We start from the raw sequence: 21373 nt of genomic DNA, 5'->3' as shown, positions 1-21373 counted from the left end.
ACCCACCAGTCCCCCTTCTGTTTGCCAAAGTGATACCTAACACCTTTGCGTCATTCCGCTTTCGTGTGTGTGGAGTTGAGTCAGTGCTCTGTTATCAGACAAAAGCAAACAATCCTTTGAAACGTGCAAACTGAAGACTGGGGAGACGGTTTCGACAAACGGGAGCCTGTTAATTAAATGGCACAAAGAGGCAGGGATAAGTGAACTGAGCTAAGCTTGAATGAAGAGTTTCAGGTCAGTGAGGCCGAGCTGAGCAAACAGACAGCAGTCAAGTGGGATATCGACCCAGGCTGATAAGCTATCAGCGGACATTCCTGTGCAGATGTGTATAGTCAGAGCCACCTACAGACATCAGGACACAAGACTTGGCAACAGGGACGTAAATTCGCATCAGAGTGACGCATAATCAGGGAGAAAGAGAACTCATCAGAATAACTTGACACTCAACAGAACCGAGTGTGATTCACCCACTAAGAGGCTTCAGTTCATTCTTTTTTCACTATAGTGACCCAACACACACACACACACACACACACACACGTTTGTACTTCTTGAGGAAACTCATCTACATAATACATTCGCTAGCCCCTTACCCTAAACTTTCCCATCCAAACTAAATGCCTAATCCCAACCCTAACCCTAACCCTGACCCTAGTCAGGAACTTCTATGTGGTATTGCATTATACTATAAAAAGGTTGTGCGTTTTCCAATTTAAAAATAAAAAATTCTGTGCGAAATATTTCATTCTCGAAACGAGGGGAAATAGGCTGTTTCCCACTTACTGCAGCTCAGCCACACACATGGCTAGCTTGTTAGCTTCATCACCAGAACACATTGAAACCTGGGATAGGTGAGCCCGAGCAGGATCCAGCTCTTGGATCTGTTGTTGTAGAGACCTATTTGTTAGGGCCTTTGAAATGCAGCTTTTAAAGGATACAGATCCTGAATTAGAAAAAATTGATAGTGACTAGAAAATAGTTTTGGACTCTTTGGCTTTCCATCCCCTCAGAGGCAAACAACTTTTAGACCATAGACAAACAGTAAAAACGTGAAAGCAGTCGCCATATTGGACTGGAAAAGATAAGAATTGCCTGTAAATTCACATAAGTAAATAGGGGAGCTGCAGTTTTCCTGTATAAAAATAAGGTTTCTTTAATGTTTACATTTCTCAGTGGATTTTAGTGACTTTTTGTCATATACAAAGTTTTATGATCTTTGTAGAGCACAAAGAAAATATTATCTTCAGTTATTTAGAATCTGGATTGTTAAAATGTAATGGCTGCTCTGCATTAGGCTGCATGATATGAATTACTGACGTGGTGGAAAACAGTTCATTGTCATAAGGAAGGAATACCAGCATAACCAGTTCCCCATTCTGGGCCTGATTTAGTCAGACGTGTCAAAAAATGGCTTCCTTGGCAGAGTATGATAACCTGAACATTATCTTGCATACCTTAATCTCCAACTGAACTGATTCAATATAGTTGCATCATGGGTAATGTATGCACCAGTAATGTATGACAACAAAGGAGAATGCAGTGGGGGGAAAAAATAAATTCAGGTTCTTCTGCATCACTTTTGATCCTTTTTTTTTTTTAACGGTTCAACATTTGTCTGGTAAAAGGAGAGGAATATTAAAAACGGTGGAAAACGACATGGAGCAGATTATACCCATCATTTCCAACATTTTGGTGCCAAAGGGAAACCTGACAGAGGACTTAAGTCAACAGTAAATTTCCACTGTGCACCTTTTCCTATTTCCTATATTTCCAGTGTTTGTGTTTCTTTATCTCTTTTAAAATACTCCTTGTTAAATTGCAGGATTTGAACACAGTGTGACTTCTTCAGTGTGGCAATACATTCCATATTCTGTTCTATATTTGGAGCACCAGTTGATTTTTTTCGCCCATGTTCATTTAAGTGTGTGTTTTAACTGTGTGTGTGAGTTACACAGTATTTATGCATAAGGAATAAGGACAGTAGGGAGAAGGGAGGGGTGCATTTGCTGTGAACTGGTTCCCTGCTGCTTAAAACATATCTTGCTGGCATTGTGTTGCTTCATACTAATTAGTGTCCGAGTCCATTAATACTGACCTATATGTCACTGGTTGTGGAAAGGTGAAGGAGATGACTCAGGGGAAACTGGGTAATGGAGTGCCTCCCACAGAATGCTCAATGGTTTGCCGGTGAAGTGGAGCGAGATATCATCACAGTGATATCGGTATGACGCACCTCTCTGAGGTTCATTAACATTCTCTTCACTCCAAAGCTTTTCTCATAAGAGAAAACGGCTCTGCAGTTCACCCAGTGCAGGCACCGGTTGACCTGGTTGGTGAAAATGGACATATGGTTCATGGATGGAGCAAACAGAGCATGACGGAAAAAAAACTTTCCAACACTGTCTCTGAATACATGAGATACTTCCACTCATTACGTACAATGACCCAAATTCTGTACTTAGGAGCAATTTCAAGAGTATTTCTATTCGTATTTTACTTTCTATCTCTTCACCACTGCAATTCAGGGTGCAGTTCTAAAGATATACTATAATGAATAAACCAATAGAATGTTTCTCCAGTGCTGGATAATCACATCTTCTTTTTTTGTCTGAAACCTGATGACGATGAAAACAGGTAAATTAAAACTCAATAAAGCTGCAAACATAGTGTAAGATAATGGATGTGAGACTACACCTGGACTGACCCACAGACAGTGATATGAAATTAAATGATGTGATATCGACCCATAACCGGTTACTTCTGGCTCAGGAGGGAAATCACCAGTGACCCGCTGTGGTCAATATCTCCCCCTAGTGTACATAAATAACAATTTAACACAAAACAGGCACAGCTAGTAAATGGTTTGTCATTTCAAAATAGCATGTGCATTGTTACAGTGTGTTTGTTTCCTGCAAACCGTAAGATGAATGATAATTATACCATTAATATGAAAATAGTGGGGAAAAGACAAGCAGATATTATCTTTTGTCACTGCTTGCGTCAATCTGTGTCAGAGCCTGTGTGCCAATCTTTTTATATACCTCTATGGTCAGAGCTTGTGTTTGACCAGTTCTTGTTGTATACTCCCATCCTGTGGTAAAAAAGAAACATTACATTAGGAACTTATAAATTACTTGTTTGCAATCAATTAAAGAGGCTTATTTCCTTAAACATTCAAAGATTACTCACATTTTTATTACAAGCATTAATCAATACTCTGTGTGATTCAAGCCGCTGATAAATATTCTCTTTTTTGGTCACCGAGAGGAATCTGATCGTACAAGGGAGATGTGTCAATGGATTATGGAGTTAAAGTTATGAGTTACTAGAGCTGTAATGTTTTATCAAATCTAAAATAACAGTAAGACAGCACATACAGTGAGATAAAAAACATTTTTTAGAACAGGGAAAAGTTGATACTGGAGAAAGAAATATAACATTGGGCGTCAGGGTTATGGTTAGTACTCACAGGTGCATCCCTACTGTTAATGAAGAAACATCGCACAAATTATAATCCTATTGTGGCCAGAATAGAAACATAGGTGAGCAAAAATGGCATCACTTTGCATTTTTCCTTTTAAAAATCTTTTATGATTGGATAATTTCACGATTGAATCTTACAAGCTTGGAATGGTAGGAGAGGGAAATGGCACGATGTAATCTGCACCCTCACCACTAGATGTCACTAAACCCTTCACAATGGTCCTGTAACCAGGCTGTATTTAGGCCCTGTCCCAATTCCTCTCCCTTGGCCCTACCTCTAGATATGAAGTGGCCTTCGCTGGGAGCGTCCCCTCCAAACAGAGCCACAAGGGAGAGGGCTAAGCAAATCTTCCCCTAAGAATTGGGACACCACTCGCTACGTCATCAGCAGCCAAACAACAACAAACAATATCAACTAACGTTATTATATTATTAACCACTATCAACCAACATTATAATAGGGACACAACTGACAACTGCAGAACAGACAGGACAGATTGATCTATTGATCAATACGCAGTCAGTCAACGTGTTTACATCGGTTATTTCAATGTATTGTTAGTCCCGTCCATTAAACTTTGCCCAGCACTGAAAACGTTATACATGAGCAGGGACGTTTTTTTCAAACTTCATATACGGGACATGGTTGTAACGAACATTACCACGTTACTCACGCGTAGAAAACACCAACAAAGATTTTAAGAGAGTTTGAGGTGATAAGAGCCGACAACGGGGTCGGGTGCTGTAAACATGATTACATGATCATGTGGAACAGGATTTGATGCTGTTTTGAACGCGTCTGTACAAAGAACCTCTGCATCTGTGAAAGGCCAGCTACGGGTAAAGTCCGTAGCCAATTCTCCGGATTTTACCCGGAGGTCATCTCGGAAAACGCGGTGTCATAGAGAAATGGGACAACACTTCCCCTTCACAGCCCAAAGGGGTAGGGCCAAGTGGTGAATTGGGACTTTTATATTCAGTCTATGATTGTGGCAGGGCATTACAGTCTATGACCAGAGAGAGGAGGAGGAGGAGGAGGAGGAGGAGGAGGAGAGGAGGAGGAGGAGGAGGAGGAGAGAGCAGTCCGGAGTGTGGAGTGGAGTTTCAAATCCAGTCCGGAGTGCTAAATCCAGTCCTGACTGTCAAATCCAGTCCTGACTGTCAAATCCAGTCCATTCCAGTCCTGACTGTCAAACCCAGTCCTGAGTGTCAAATCCAGTCCTGACTGTCAAATCCAGTCCTGACTGTCAAATCCAGTCCTGAGTGTCAAATCCAGTCCTGACTGTCAAATCCAGTCCTGACTGTCAAACCCAGTCCTGAGTGTCAAATCCAGTCCGGAGTGTCAAATCCAGTCCTGACTGTCAAACCCAGTCCGGAGTGTCAAATCCAGGCCGGGGTTTGTTGCTCTCTCTGGGTATCTCAAGTTTCACTCCGGCGCGTGCTCTGCCCTTTCTGCTTTGTGTTGTCAGGCAGAAAGTCTGCACACACACACACACACTCACTCACAGACACACAGCAGGCAGGGTGGCCCTGATACACACACACACACAAACACACAAACACACTCACACACTCACACTCCACCATCCACCATCCACGACCACAATCCGCTTCTCGCTCCGTCGTCTGTTCAAACCGCGGTCAGCCGTCGTCGGTCATCTCTGCCCCCGCGCTGCGACCATGTCGGCGGGAGTGGAGTCTGGATTCTCGAGCGAGGAGGTGCTGAACAGCCGCTTCCCTCTCCACCGGGCGTGCAGGGATGGAGATGTCGGCGCCTTGTGCTCCCTGCTTCAGTGCACCTCCAACCCGGCTGACCTCAGCGTGGAGGACACCTTCTACGGCTGGACGCCCGTACACTGGGCCGCTCACTTCGGGAAGGTAGGTCGGGTTCTGGTCTTTGTTACAATGAGCGTCGCCGGGGAACGGTCCACAAAGAGCGGAGGAGCTCTCTCCGACGTTGAGCCTGGTCTCGGCCATTTCCTGATGTTAACTGTTCGCTGATGAGACCAAGCAGCAGCCATGGTTTTCTGGAGGCAGACAATGGACCATTAACACGAGCGCTTCGCGTTCACAATTAAAACAACACAAAACACCGTGTTCTAGCCTCATAGGGTTAAGTAGCTAAAAGATTATTATGAGCGGGAAAATCCTAAACATCAACTTAATGGCCGTTTGATGAGATGTTAACAATGAAATTACAATTCACGAGAAAAAACACAAGTTATCTTAAATAAATATGCGAGTTAACTTAGAATTAACCTTAGAATAGTTTTTTTTAAAAAAACTAGTGAGAACAAAGCTGGAGTACTTTTATGTACGTGTGTAGGCTTTTTATAGAAAACATGGCGGACCAAAAAAAGTCCCTTCCATGATAACTTTATACGCTAATAACACGTTTGTAACGAACTGTTTATGGACCTGAGCTCAACGCGCTCAGAGACTCGTAGTAAGATTAGTTTCACACTTGACTGCTCTCTGGAAAAAGGGCAGGGCTATACTCTGCAGGAATTGGATCAATGCCTAAAGCAATAAAAGCCCAAAGCAGACACAGTGAGTGTAATGTTGCATTTGGGCCTCTAAGACACTTTGCTTGACTTGTCTCCACCCGCCCAGTGTCACGTCTTCTTCCAGAGCAATTAACGGCGATCACTGCAAACATGCTGTAATGTGTCGGACTTCCTCATTCATTCATTCTTCTTCCCCTGTCTCCGCACAGCTGGAGTGTGTGATGCGTCTGGTTCAGGTGGGATGTGGTGTGAACGCGGTGACCTCCAGGTTTGCTCAGACGCCCACTCACATTGCTGCATTTGGGGGCCACCCTAAGTGCCTGTTATGGCTACTGCAAGCTGGTGCAGACATTAACAGACAGGTAAGGCATCAGGCGCACACTCAACACACGATCTGCACACTTAGAAGCAGGTTTCAGACACACATCGAGCTCTTGGACTCTTTCCCAGTTGCTTGGGACGTTTTGCTAAACTTTTCCTCCCAGCCCCCTCGTAAAAAGGTCCAGGAAATGTCAGGCTGTGGGAGAGTGCAGCAAGAAAAATGTCCAGAAAATTCACTTTGAGTGAGTTGATTATGTTTCTGACTTGAGACAGATGCAAAACTGGAAAAACAATGCAAATATCTCAGGATGAAAAAGATTTGTAATTCACGTAAGGGAAGGCGCCAAGCTTCAACAGTTTTTGGTGATGCAGGCCGATGTTGATGTGTGAAGAAAAACATGGGATTTCTGCAGCAAAATGTATCCGTCGGGTGTGCACCACCCACGGCTGAACGTGACGGACATTTTCCTGTTGTTGTGAATGAGCTTCACCCAGAAAATCTCTTCATTTCTGCAAGGCAAACTCTGGACAATGTCCTGACCCTATTATCTGGAGTTCATGTGTGAAACGTTTCTTATACGCCAGAGAATTTAATAGTTCAGGCTGGTGCTTTCAAAATCACCCAGCAAGTCAAGAAAGTTCACAGGAATTTCCCTTGTTGACATTTCCCAGAGAGACTCGTGGAAACATGATCGTTCACATAGTTGTCTGACTAATCTGTGATGAAAACTGCAATAAACAGAATAACCTTTAACAATAAATCCCTTTTACATTAAAAACAGAACAAAATCTCAACTATATACTGGCAGTGGCACAAATGCTAGAGGGAAAAGAGCAGAGCTGTGTGAGAGGCTGAGCTCACGCTGATCCCATCAAAGAGGATCATTCTAACTCGAGGTCATGATCCTTAGCATGCATTGTTACTACTTAGTCCCCCACTTGACCTATATTCAGATTATGTGTGTCAGCTCGACTGCCCTTTGCTTGTGACGTCATTGCCTCCTCATGTATTTTCATGCTCAGACTCTGGGGGTGTATTTTATGCTGCGCTGCACCGCTGAGAGAAATCAGATTAGTAGGTCACAATGACATAACATGTTGTCGTCACTGTGAAACACATTGCTAGGGATTTGGCTTTGAATTTGCTCAGCATATGTTGAAACACCTGGTGAAATTCTAGGATTTCCCTCTATTGGATTTATGATATTTTGACCTGGCTGTTGGGACAGAGATGAGTGTGTGAGCACAAAGCACAGCCCATATTGCTTTGTGGTTGGAGACAGCCTTCTTGGTGTGTGCTTTTGTTCTCTCCCTCCCTTCCATCCCTCCCCTTCATCTGCACTAATGTGTAACTGTAAATGTGCGTGGGTGGTGGTGAAGTCTCTGAGAAAAGTTCAGCCTGTGTTACACCCTGTCATCGCTCATGGAGTTTATTTTTTTCTGACTATGGAAACTGAAGAGAGGGTGTATTTGATTAAAAAAACTTCTTCATACTCATAGTCTTAATGTTTTTTGTGTGTAACTGCAGTCTTTTGTCGCCACTCAGGACTATGTGGGCGAGACGCCCATCCACAAGGCTGCTCGTGCGGGCAGTCTGGAGTGCATCAACGCTCTCTTGATTCAGGGAGCGAAAGCTGAGTAAGTCCAGCGATGGGTCCTTTGCCCACATTTGTTTTTCCTCTGTACTGTCCAACTACTTAGTTAACACCTTTACAAGGGATCACCACCAAACTCAAATCACGCAAGTAACAAAATTTTAATGATGGATTTATATGCAGCTTCTAACTGTTGTTAATATTTCTGCGAATTACCTTTTACAGGAGTGAGCAAATTTGTACACAAAGTGAAAAAGTTTAAAGAAATAAATAAACTTTTTTGATGCCATGGCTGTCTCACTCACTCAGCCAGAAAGAAGCTGCTTTTATTAATGGTAATTAACCATAACTACATTAAAGCGGTATGCGATACATAATTGTAAGTGATTATTTTTTTTAAACAAGCATACTGTGCTTTTCTGGTGGTAAAATTTGACACTGGAAAATGTCAAGAAACATTAACATTTAGTTTAGTTTATTTCGCATAGCATTGTGTGAAATACAAAGTTACATAGATGAAATGTTAAAATACGTATAGGGTGTGATAGAAACCAGTAATGGCTTATGTGAAAACCACACTCAAATAAAACGAATAAATAAAATACAAAATCTTCAGTATAGGTTGTAGATTGGTATAAAAGAGTAAATTGGACATGAAATAATATCCCATCAGTGTAAGTAATTAGCTGATGGAAGTGCATTTCATTAAATAGTTGCTTTTGTGACATTTTGTTGCAGAACGGTAAAAGACAAAATAAACAGTGTTTATCGTTCAACCACTTCAGCTCAGAACAGTCTGATCATAAGATGTGTTGTTAGATAGCAAAAGAATTGATGGTGCTCCCTTGAAAATGTGACAGATTTTGTTAATCCTTGAAATTGTTGTTTATCATTGCAACAATTCACATTAAGTTGCCCTCCGTGTGTAATAATGTTAACAATCAAACTGAGTTCATAGAGAATGATTAAGTTCCTTTTTATTTACTCTCATTAAACGCCTTTTAAATTTCCTTTGTAATTTGAGGAAGGGCTGTGTTATAATACAGTTCAATAATTAACTTGGCACGGCACCTTGGATCTTAACTGGCGCCTGTAAATTCAGCTCGATTATTACTCAGACATGAGGACAACTTAATGTAAAAGTTGATAAACTGTTTTTAGACTTGTAGATCATTTTGCATGATCTTTGTTAAATCTAGAGTGATTTTCTTTGTTAACGTTTGTTTTGGTTATTGTCTTAAATAAAGAGCCTGACTAGATGACCAAATGCACATTGACTCCTTTTTTTATATAACCTTTTACCATCAGGAAGAAAAAGTGTTATTTCTGTTGCACAGAATGAAACTGTATTTATTTCACATTGGACATAGCTCAAGAACTGCAAGATCAGATAATTCTCACCTTTTTCAACAAATACAGTGAGATAAATATAAGTAAATATGGACTTTGAGATAATAAGCAAAGATAAATAAGCAAAATGACTTTAACCGACCTAGACCATCTTGTTATCAGTGGTACTTTTAGTTTGTGGATGAATAGTTGGCCTCAGTAGTAATGCTCAGCCACACCTTTACAATTGGCAACTGCTTTTGTGCTTTGTCTGGATGGGCAAAGATTTTGCTACTGTTGGTGCAACTGAGGCATGAACAAAGGCATTAGAGACACGACTCATCTTTCCTGTTTCCTAAATTTAGATCCAAGACCTGCAGGGCGGTGAAACAAATATCGGTCATAATTATTATTCCCCGAAGGCCACACAAGTCAGTCAAGTCAATGAACTAAGCACTTAATTTTTACCCTTGTCAGAATTAACTATTTTATAAAAGTGTATAAACATTACGTCTGTACTGCTTTATTACTAATACTCGAGCATTGTTTAATTAATCAATTTGTCTTCGGTTTTGCCAGATTAAAAAGTGTTTTTTAAATGCAGAGATGGTGAGATATTAAAAGATACAGCACAAAGAGATATATTTAAAGATATATATGTAACAGTTCTGAAGGTCGATCAACCGGTTTTTCCTTCTCGCATTACTTGCAGTTTCATTTTTTACAACAAGCTTTATGCCTTTTCTTTCTGATCTCATTCAAGTAGAGAAAGTCAAAACGAGCAGGGAGATTACAGATGCTAAGTTTATTGTGTGTAGCTTTTTTATGTTTTTATGCCACCATCAGAGAAATGGTCAATATGTTGTCAAATACATCAGAGTTTACCAGATATTGTCATTGAAAAAAAAAAGAAACATTAATACCAGTGTGAAATAATGGCTTCATGTCAGTATGAAGAGGAAAAGCATTTGTATTTGATGATAATAAATCAAATCTGAGAATAGTATTGTTTACTTTTGGCCTCTGGTTACCTCTGGCATTCAAGAAAGAATGCAACCAAAGCTAACACACCTTTAAAAGGTTGTTGAAACCCATATAATCTCTTCCTCATTGTTCCAGCGACCACATGTCCCACAGACGCTACATAGAAATCAAAGATATGCTAAATATATATTTAATGATTGAAGGTTGAGCCTGAGGGCTGAGTCAGTCAAGTCAAACTTTAACAGGGTGATTTGCTTTTTACTTCCTGTTTAAAAGTTTATTTCCCCCAGCATATGAACTCCCTGTTTGCTTTGACTGTTTCAAATGTACTGCAATGCTTTTTGCAGACATATTTTTGTAATTACTTACAAAAAACCTTTCTTGTGGACATCATGTAATGTGCATTTGGTTATCAGCTGATGAGTGATATTTATGATAAACATGATATGTGATTTTCTTTTCCCTGCAGATTACAGATACTGTATTTAGTTTAGTTTATCATTAAGAAACGTTTTTTTGTTGTGACACAGAAATAGTGGAGCTCAACTGGGAAGGAAGAAACACAAGTGGGAATGAGGCTCATGACAAAAAAAAACTAACAACCTAGCTTAAAAATGTAATTGTTGTCAAAGGTCTGTTAATGATGTTGGATATATTCAAAAAACATATCCAAATCCTAAAATCATCCGAAAGGCTATATATAGACAATGTTCTTTGTGATTTTTTGTTTTCCTAATAAAAATTAAATTAATATAAAAAAACAAGAAATTAATATAGATTCAATTTGGAGGCTCAATATGTTATTGCTTGTGTGAAAATTCATGTTGGTAAAAAAATACCGTATTCAATGAATGATTTTTTAAACATTTTTAATAATAAATTGACATTTAAATAATTATTAAAAAACAATGAAGTTGATGCAGCAATATTTTCACATAAGTCATAATCCTAAATACAGGACCATTACTTTCCTATTATGAAATTGCAATTTTTTGTAGTTACATACAAGACAAATACAGAAAGCTTAGTTGGTAATTGATAATTAACTGAGACGAGTTTACCTTTCCACCTTTTACAACCCATTTTGAATTGTTGTAACATTTCAGCAGAGCAACAATAAGCATAATAATCTACTGTTTATATTAACTTCATTATTCTTTTGTATGTATATATTTTTCCTGGCCAGTCAGAAAAACCTGGATCAGGTTTTGAAAGTGTCCTTTTTAAAGTTGACATTAACATTTTACTGGACACTTAAGATCTTTGTCTCTGCCACAATAAAAATCGATGACATGAAAACGATGAACAATCTTTGGTGTTATAACCAAGGTTAATTAATGTTAACCTGTTATAATAATGTTAATTTCTAAAGCTAAAAAAGAGCTAAGTCTCCTTTTGGCAAATTCTTTATATCTGCTTGTAATGTTGGTGAACGCCAGGCAAAAAGCATTCTGGCTCCCACTGTGGCTGAATCACAGACAAACAAATACAATATTTATTCGGTATCCAGTATTTCAGAAGATAAATTTCCATTTATAGTTCTACAGCTATTAAATGTAAAATATTTGTCTTCTCTAATGAAACTCTAGCGTCAACATTATCAGTCATGTTTTCAAATTGAAATCATATAACCTATATAACTTATGTCACCAAATAAAACAGTGGTATTACTATTTATATTGCTGCACACAGAATGGAATTGCAGTATCAAATGTAACGATATAAACTTAGCGCTCGTTGATTTCCGTTGTGAGGATTCTTGAGTATAGAGCTATCTCCTATACTCTTGCCTTGTGCCACCACATGCCTGCTAGTATCTTCTGTTTCCTTGGAATTTGAGGAGGCTTTGCCACCGGGACTCCTCCGGTTCTTCTACGAATCATCAAAGTGGGTGGAAGAAAAAAAGAAGAAGCCAAGTCGAAGTTCGGAGAAATCCCACTATTTTGATTCATCTCTGATTTATTAGGCGGAACAACAACAAGTCGACCATCTCTCGCCATCTGCCTCTGCCACTGATTCAATGCACTCAGTTGGCCGAACATGTGTAGAAAGACTCACTGTGGATTCATTTTATTTTCCAACAGCACCTGATGGCTGACCGTAGGTTTGTTGAGATCAGGGATCTGACACCTCATCTGTTTGGAAAATTTGAATGTATTTCATCATCTAAAATATGAAGTAAAGCTCTCGCCCTCAGATACTTTAATACATTCAAATGAAACTTCAGCGACAGAATTGTTAAACATTTTTTAAATTGAACAAGTGGTGTCATGGTTGGAAACTTTTTTCTTGAGTGGACCATTATCCTCATTTCCTCTGGCCCAACCATCTTCTTGCACTCTTCCACTGCAGAGACCTGGTTCTGGACTGAGGAATTAATCTTGTTCAGTGGCAACAATGGAAGACTCTCCTCATCCCCATGTGATGCTCATCCTTCTCCTATTACTGTAGATAGTGAGTCCAGCTTTCCATTGGGACAAGTATTTCACATCTGCAGTATCTTTAGCTGGATGAGACTGGAACCTACTTGTGGTCTTTCCCGGCCTTCATAAAGAAACTTGTCCCATTTGCCCACTTCCTCCTATCTTTTCTCCATTTAGTCTTAGTGACACAAAATCCTCATGCTGAAAAATCATCGAAAGTCATTGTTTCTGGTTCTGGTTCTTGTATCTGAACTAAATTAAAATTAAATCTTTAACAGACCTTAAAGGAATCTTTCCCTCAAACAGAGAAATATTAAAATCCATTTGAGTCAATGGGACAAAAACAAGCTTAACTTTATCGCGTGATTTTAAATACAAAATTTAAACCCTCAATATTTAATACATTTTAAAAGAATATCTAAACTAATAATTTAGTTTTCATCCAAAGATCTCACTTCATAACCCATCGCTTCCTAGATGGGTTCAAACAATTGTGGATTTCTAAAAAATTCACTATTTTCTTGAACTCCACCAAATATCAACATTTGGTCACAACAAAACGAAAAGATTTGATGTATTTGTCATGAGCCTCAGAGTGTAAAGGTGGCGCTCTAGAGAGCTAGCAGCAGGTAGGACAGTGTTTAGAGGCTGCCGGTGATGAGAGTAGTGCAGAGACAGAGGCTCAGGGCAGCTGAGTGAGATGGGTTAGATTTGCCTAGCAGCATGAACTGAACTATTAACTGTTTAATGCTAACACTCATCCTGTTGCAATGGTTATTCACTGTCATTTCACTGTACCAAGTATTTTTTACTTTCTACTTAGAAATGTTTTGTTTTGTATGTCACAGTATTTATTAACCCTATACAGTATCACAGTCTGTTTTCACATCTAATCTTTGTCACCTTATTCCTTTATGAAAGTGACAATAAGTTACAAAAAACGTTTTTTACACTGCTAACAGAAACAGAACCGTACCTCTTAATGTTTTGCAGCCATTGAATTGGAAATGACTTGGTTTTTTCAAGTAATCCTAGAAAGGGGGAGAATAGACACTGCTGAGTCTGCCCCGTTCCCTGGGATAGCCGCACTGTTGTGGCATTGAGTGTTCTCACTATCGCTTCCTATCTACACACTGGCAAACTGTTGAGGTATTTCTTGCGGTGATTGGTTTTAATGCTAGGTTTTTTTATGAATCAAAACTGAAGTTTTAGACCTGCATGCTTTGCTTATTATTCATAATTGTTCCTGTATCTAGTGTTTTTTATTTTTGTTATTATTTTATGATTTGTTTTTGATTTTGTGAACTAACCATAGGAGCCCTTTATATGGACAGGTTTAATCACGTGAGTCCCATATCAACATGTAGCATGATAATAGGCTGCCTCTGGAAGGTTAGACGATAGTTAGAGAAGATACATAATGTGTGCATAGGACGGAAAAGCAAAGCATACCAGGCATTTACAAAGAATTAACGCTTCCTTTATAAATTTCAACATTAAATCTTGATTAATTGGTGTTATTCACAGTTATCCATATTATTGGATCAATTCATACCGTAGGTGTCAGGTCTCACTAAAGGAATATGTAATGTAATTTTTGCCATTGATTTTTTTGTAGTTATCATAAAAGGTATTGGTGCATTTCAATTATGCAAAGGTCTTCTAGTTATTAAAGCTAAAAGACGGCAAAAGAAAGGTGAGTTGTGAAGAGGTAAATTAACAAAATAATATTGGAATTTAAGATGCAGATTAAAATGGAGATTATTGATAAATTTGGGGATTTACAGTAGACATGTACTGAGAGTGAAGAGAGATTTGCAACTGTGGGATCTGTAAGCATAAGTTTTACCACAGATTATGATTTGTCAGTGATTTAAGGTGGACACTCATGGACATTTTTAAATCTTAATTCATATTGTCCAGTTTGTCTCTTTTGGAGTCCAAAATGTTTGAAAACCATTATGACTGCAATAAAGAGTCGCTAGGAGTTTCTACAATGGCTAATTGGTCAATTAATGTGACGTATTTGATTTACTAAAATTGAGGAAGGGGGGCTTTAATGGCCATTTTCAAAATAAAATTCCTAAGTGTTGCAAAACTATGACATTAAATATAAGTGACAGCAATGGGAAGGTTGTGGTGGACTTTGTTCCGAGGTCAACACACATGTTGATGCTGCTTGTTTTACCACTGTAATTCCTGTGGACAACATGCACAACAATCCTCATTTAACAAAGAAATTATTATAAGTAACGTATCCGCTCAAATAATAATAAAATACTGAAGCAAATCCTTAAAACTGTTTTTTGCTTATGATAATTTTTGTATTTATTAATGCCTTTCTAGAGCGATACATTTGTGTTACTAAATTGTTGACCTGACCAAAGATTAAAAAGTAGCTGATGACATTTAAAAAGGAGAATTTCTATTCCTTGAAGTGAGACAAATTCATCTACCTTATCACAAACTGGTTCTCGGTATAAATGTAATTTCTTGGAAAAAACAATCCCTTGGAAGCGTTAATTTTGAAGGGGACGGGTAATGTGCAACAAGTTATTGTGTGATTATCTTTTTACTTTTGTTGCTTTTCATTTAAATCTTCAATTCTTTATGAAATGTTTTTCATGTGCACTAGTTTTTGAAATGTTTCTTTTTTGCACAATTGTTTAGAGAAAAAACTGCAGAGAAAGAACTAAATCTCAGCAAAATGAATGATCGAACAGCAACAGTGCATCTGAACTGAACTGTCTCATTGTGTGGACGTCAATGTACATGGCTTCAGCAACATAAAAGCAAATATTTCAATTAAATAGACCAGAATAAAGCAGGACCCACCAAGTATGGCAATGTATTCACTGCAGGTTGGCATTACTTATCCTCTAGTGTATTTTAATATTCAATAATTATTATGACGTATGGAACAGTTTAAATTATTTTCTTCACATTTTTTATTAAAAGTAGAAGCTTAGACATGGGCCAGGAGTCCCACTTCTTCAACAAAGACTTGGCTGTTTGCTTTGAGAGCTCATTTTGCAGTGTGATGGCATCTAGGCTCAGAACAAGCACAGCATTGTTTTGTAACTGACCAATGGAGAGAAGTCTCATCATTAAGCTTAACAGGAATCTATTGGTTGTGGGATATTTTCCCTCTCAATCGCTGACGAGCAGATTTCACAACAGCAGGAGAAAATGGACTGTTTTTATCCAGCACTTTATTTAATAAATAACTACAGTAATAATATATAATTAAAACGATTATCCTTATGTAGTTTTAGTTGCATTGATATGACTAGTAATTGATTTTATTATCCAGTGGAGTTCCTTCCATACTGTTGTAACATGTACAGGTCTGAACATTGAGAACCGATGACACTGTATTGTTCGCTCATTCATTATTGCACAAAATCCACCTATTCCTGCTGCAACTGGATACGATTAACACAACTGTGTCTGCACAGCCTCTAATTAGAGTTATAGATGGTTGAACAAATGCCTCCAACAGTCACACACGGTCTCTTATCATTTCATTGTCTTCTTCATTTTTCTTGAATCAAGATGAAGACTGGGTCTTGGGAGTTTCATCTTCTTTGGAGACACATCTGGATTCCTGAAGTTTGCAGTTAGTTCTTTCTTCATGCTGTATAATAACCACTAACTCTGTGGTGCTTCTTCTGAAGATACAAGTGTGTTTCATGCTGGCTTCCTTCGGATCAAGAACATCTGGATCTTGTACTTGTTTGGAAGAATTCAACAATCTTGCCGTGCTGTGTCACATCACTCTTTCACAGATACATGTTATATTCGAGTGTATCCCTTTCATCCAATGTCTTTGTACACATCGTACAGTCATATGCACAAGTGACCTTGCTCCCTTTGTGCAGTACACATTTGGTGAATGTCAAAACCATTACTTGGAACTTCGATGCAGAAATTCAGTATCACTGTTGGAAATCTGACTGGACCGTGAACTTCAACTCCAAATCCTTAATGGTCTTGTCTTTCTTGAGCTCGAGGTCTTGTCACCTAGAGAATCGATCTTCTTTGGATGAAATCATCCTCTCCATGTTGTCATTTCAGGTTAAAATTAACAGGTGCATCCCCACAGATGTCTTAGTCATGTCCTTTTGCAGCAGACGATTCCCCAATCATTTGGAAAGAGTAGTTCTTTGGAAGATCCAAATGATCCAAAAGGGATCAGTCGTCATCTCTCACGAAGATGACGAAGAGGAGGAGAGGTGGTAGAGCAGCACAGGCTATTTCTATACATCTGTATGTCTGTTCATTTGTGAATGTTTGCTTTATGAGTCTGTATGTGTGTGTGTGTGTCTGTGTGTGTGATTGGACGTGTCTTGTTTTGTTTGTTTTGGATTTGTGTGAATCAAACGTACAGTGCGAGATTCTAACACTCCCTCTTCCCGTTGTGCAGTGTGAGGAATGCCAGTGGGCTGACTGCTGCCGACCTGGCCCACGCCCAGGGATTCCAGGAGTGTGCGGAGATTCTCTCCAATGCCCAGAACTTCCAACAAAACATGGTTCTGTCCCATAACGGGACTATTCTGAACGGCATGAGCCAGAATGGTGGCCACATCCAGGGACGCAGCTTCATGAATGGCGTCCCCAACAGAAAGAGGTCATTCGATGGCATGGAAGCAAACCCAGGGAAGAAGGCAAGACCTAACGGTGGGTCACTAAGCCAATCAAATGTCTGTTTAGTTATTTTTCGATTTTCATGTCTTTGAAAGCAAAATAATATTAGTATGTTGACGCTTAAACATGCACCTAGGATGGTTTAAAATGTATTTTTATGCAGCCTTTATGTAGACTTAAAAGTAAATTAGTAGTATGAAAGTACGCAACTCTGCTCAACACAGTCCAGGTAAACTATGAATGTTCTATTATCGCTCTACTCTCTACTCTCCCTCTAAATAAGTATTACATATTTTAGGATTAGAAAGTGACTGTAAAATGCAGAGATTTTTATTGTACTCATTTTAGGATTAGAAATTGACTGTAAAGTGCAGTATTTTTATTTTCTAAAGTAAGAAAATGGATGCAGGAAGAACAAAAGATGAATTTAAAGCCATTGTGACCTAGTTTTCAGCAGACTTGTTCATTGATTTGTTTGCATGTTTCGAGAAATAAAGTTCTTTTCAAATATGTAACATAGCTTTATTTTATACATTTCTTTCTCTTAGGTATGAGCATGCCACCAGAAATGCTGAATGGGAGCAGGCCACTGGGTGGTGCTGGAGAGACCCAGATGGAGAGCATGAACATGGAGCTGATGGCAACTGTAACCTCAGGTGGGCCGGGACCCTTTGCTTTTGGGCTGAATGGGTTTGCACCTCTAGGGCCGGGGCCCATGGATCAGTTTGAGTGCCAGAGGGGCCTGGACAGGATGATCCCCGCAACTAAAGAGCTGGAGGTCATCACCGTGGCCCCAATGCAGACCCCGTGTCGCTGCACCAACTCTTATGCCTACCTGTAGAGGGCATGTGTGTCCATTCACACATTCTAATGCTCCTGTTAGTGCAGGGGGTCTTTTTGGTTTCGCTTAGCATTTCTTTCTATTATACATGAATAACAGAAAACATTTGTTTTGATTTGGTGGTAAACTACATTTGAAAGATGTATAGCTGTCTGTGCTGTATTTTCTACTTTGTGTACTCTGTGTACCTGATTATACTTGGATCGTTAAAAGTATTAAGATTTCTTTGTTTTACAGTTTATACTTAATGCATCTATCCAGTTATACAGATAATTGTGTGATCATTCTTTTTTAGATTTAGAATAATAAGACAAGTTTTGTTTTGCACAATAACATCCTAGATATTACAGAGTTATTTGCATTCTCTCAACACAGTTTAATCCTCTGTGAAAATGTAGGTCATATTGGATTTACAGAAAGAATAAGTCTTTGTTGTTGCTTCTCAAATTGTGCATTGTTCCATTGCAGTGTAGGAAAAGGGGCTAAATGATTGGTCAACTACAGATGTTGTCATGGGCCTTGTGCTGAAAAGTGGTTTTCAGTAGCATTTCTCATGTCACAGGTTAGAAAAAGATATGTTTCCGTACAGTTCTGTTAAGAGAGATGGCCAAGAAAGAGCTCCATTAATACTCACATAAAATCTAATACCTAAATGTTGAGTTGAAGGTTTTCTGTTCTTTTCCCCCCTGCTGAGTTGAATTGCTCTAATACTCTTGATTTGCAATTAACGTTTTGATTGAATACATTTACATGAACAACAATGTGTGCCTCAGCACTCTTTTAATGTACACTGGGGAACGTCTCCTGATGTAAACTGCCACCATGTATTAGCTGATGCCGTTTTATATTCCAGAATTACCTTATGCCAAAGCATATCCCAACATGAATGTAGCCTGTAAATTTTAAATTATTCACTGTGCAGCTTCTTTTTGTTTTGTAGTTTGTCGATGTCATGTACTAAGACATTGTCGTCCATTCATTCTGGCTATGTGCTTTATCGATCCTAAAGAGTGGTGTAAGTTTATTGTGTGCGTGTTAGCAACGTTTTTTTTTTTAAGGGGCTAGCCGGGCTTGCACATGTGTTATATTATACGTATGTTATATAATATTAATGATAATACCCAGTCTGATTTTGAAACAGATTTTTGGCCATTTTACAATCAGTAGTTGCGATTAAATAGTTCTGCTCAAGAAGAAAATTTGCATGGATTTCTAAACTTTGCAAAAAGCCTTATTTCTTGAGATGTATAGAATAGTTAGAACAGTAAATTACTGTATGTTATTTTCAACTTTTATAGCGAGGGAATTTCTTTCTGTATTTTGTAGTACTTCTCAACGTTCAAGGTGGTGTCTGATCATTTTGTTTTACGTGCCAGGTTTGAGTGTATAGTTGAATTCGCTTGGAGCATTCAGTGCTTAGTGGTGCGCAGGTTTAGCTTTGTACTTGATTGTATGAATTTATTAAATGTTGATCAATTTTATAAACGTGACTGTGGTCGGCCTGTTGTTTTCCTAATGTGTTCTCATGCATCTCTAAAACCCAGTCCTGTTGGCATTTTTGCTGGTGTGCAAAATACCAAAAAAGGAGCAATTTTTTTCAAATTAATGTAAAGGAATAATTATAAACATGAAAATAATGTGTTTTAATATAAATCCCCTTGCTTGGTTGTGTGTGTTTTTCGTTAATGGCAAGCCAACACGTCTGGAAGATTTTCTTAGCTTAAATATCTTTGTGGATAAAGAACTAGCTCACTGTCATACAGCCCTCACTGTATGCTGAAGCACCCAAAGATAAGAATGTGACCTATTTAGAACCAGTTCTCGGGTCAATACTTATACGACTTAACACTCTGCAGTGGTTTCAGTATCTTTAATTGATTAATATGTAACTTCTAGTGTGTTGAAATCTGGCCACAAATGGACCTTCATAGTTGTGCAAACAAAATCAATCCACTAGTATCTTTTGGTTGCTCCTGCTCCAAAATTGTCTTGACAGAAGCAGGAATATGGTCACAAGTTAATTCTCTATGTGCCTTTTGACTATTGTCTCATTTTCAGTGGCAGGTGAAGGACCCTGCAAGGATCTTTGGTCAAATGGTCACAATGAACCGCAGCCTCCTCTCGGATTTGACGTGGCAGCAGAGATCCTCTACGGTGACTGGCCTGAGATCAACAGCTCTGCAGGCAGCCTGGTGGAGCACTGGAAGTCTGTTAAAGCACAGCAGCTGTATGACCAAGTCTTCTTCAGCACCATGCTCCTGCACCCCGGATCATAAAGAACAAAGGAGCTAGCTGGCTGTCCTTTTGTTGCTTGAATGTCATGTCAGCTTAAACAAGAATTCATTTGCCTTAAAAGCCAGAGTGGTCCAGTAATTAATTGATCCATTTATTTGTTGTTGTTGTAAAGGGCAGGCCCGTTGTGCATGGATCTGAAATGTTTAAGTGATGAGGTTGATTAGCAAGTGGAATTTTGTTTTCGTAGTTTTTAAACGTTTGATTAAACTGTAAATAACCTTGTTCTGATTTACACTAAAGTTGTTATCTAAAACACTGCCAGGTCTCCTGATTCTGGCTCAACTAGAAGTGGGGTGATTCCTCTCTTGTTAACAGAAACAAATGCATCCCATGTTACTCATTGATAATAAAAAAAAACGGTTTGCAAAAGTTAAAGCTTCCTCATTCTTCATTTCATCTATGACTCATCATCATATCTTATCTCGCCAGTGATCCATTCTAGGGCAGAGTTGTTTGTCTCCTTCAGGTCTGTATTCAAATGGGACCCAGTGGGTGGATGTGGTGCATCAGTCTTGCCACAGGGAAACTGAGCATTGGTGTTGATTCCCCCACTTTTGTAGATTGTCCCCGGTTTTGCCTACTTTTGCCCTTGCTCTGTGTAGTGTTGCTCAGTCCTTTCTGCTGAGGGTAGTCTACTAGAGTGGACATTCAATTTCACATGTGGAGCAGTCAAAAATACGGAATACTTTTTTTTTTAACCGCTCCATATGTACAGGCAACTTAAAGGGATAGTTCACCGAAAAATGAAAATTCACTCATCTACTCACCACTATACCGATGGAGGGGTGGGTGAAGTGTTTGAGTCCGCAAAACATGCACGTTTGGAGTTTCAGGAGTAAACAGCATTGCAGCCAAATCCAATACGATTGAAGTAAATGGTGATCACTTCTTCAAACGTAAAAAAACAACAGAAAAAACAAACATAAAATGCCTCCAAGCCCAGACATT

The 21373-nt window shown here is 39.0% G+C and overlaps 1 protein-coding gene across 1 annotated transcript; it reads left to right on the top strand.

Moving 5' to 3' along the window:
- Positions 1 to 4939: 4939 nt before the first annotated feature.
- Positions 4940 to 20794, top strand: ankrd10b (ankyrin repeat domain 10b). The gene is made up of 6 exons (XM_035175650.2): positions 4940 to 5361; positions 6200 to 6352; positions 7858 to 7949; positions 17069 to 17322; positions 17838 to 17945; positions 20189 to 20794. The coding sequence occupies exons 1-6, from the start codon at positions 5164 to 5166 to the stop codon at positions 20404 to 20406; spliced, it is 1023 nt and encodes a 340-aa protein (XP_035031541.1). The 5' UTR covers positions 4940 to 5163; the 3' UTR covers positions 20407 to 20794.
- The last annotated feature ends 579 nt before the right edge of the window (positions 20795 to 21373 follow it).

Source organism: Hippoglossus stenolepis, chromosome 13 (genome assembly GCF_022539355.2).
Source record: "Hippoglossus stenolepis isolate QCI-W04-F060 chromosome 13, HSTE1.2, whole genome shotgun sequence".
Lineage (NCBI taxonomy): Eukaryota > Metazoa > Chordata > Actinopteri > Pleuronectiformes > Pleuronectidae > Hippoglossus > Hippoglossus stenolepis.
Note: the sequence above shows the minus strand (reverse complement) of the source record. Positions and strands in the feature narration are given on the sequence as shown.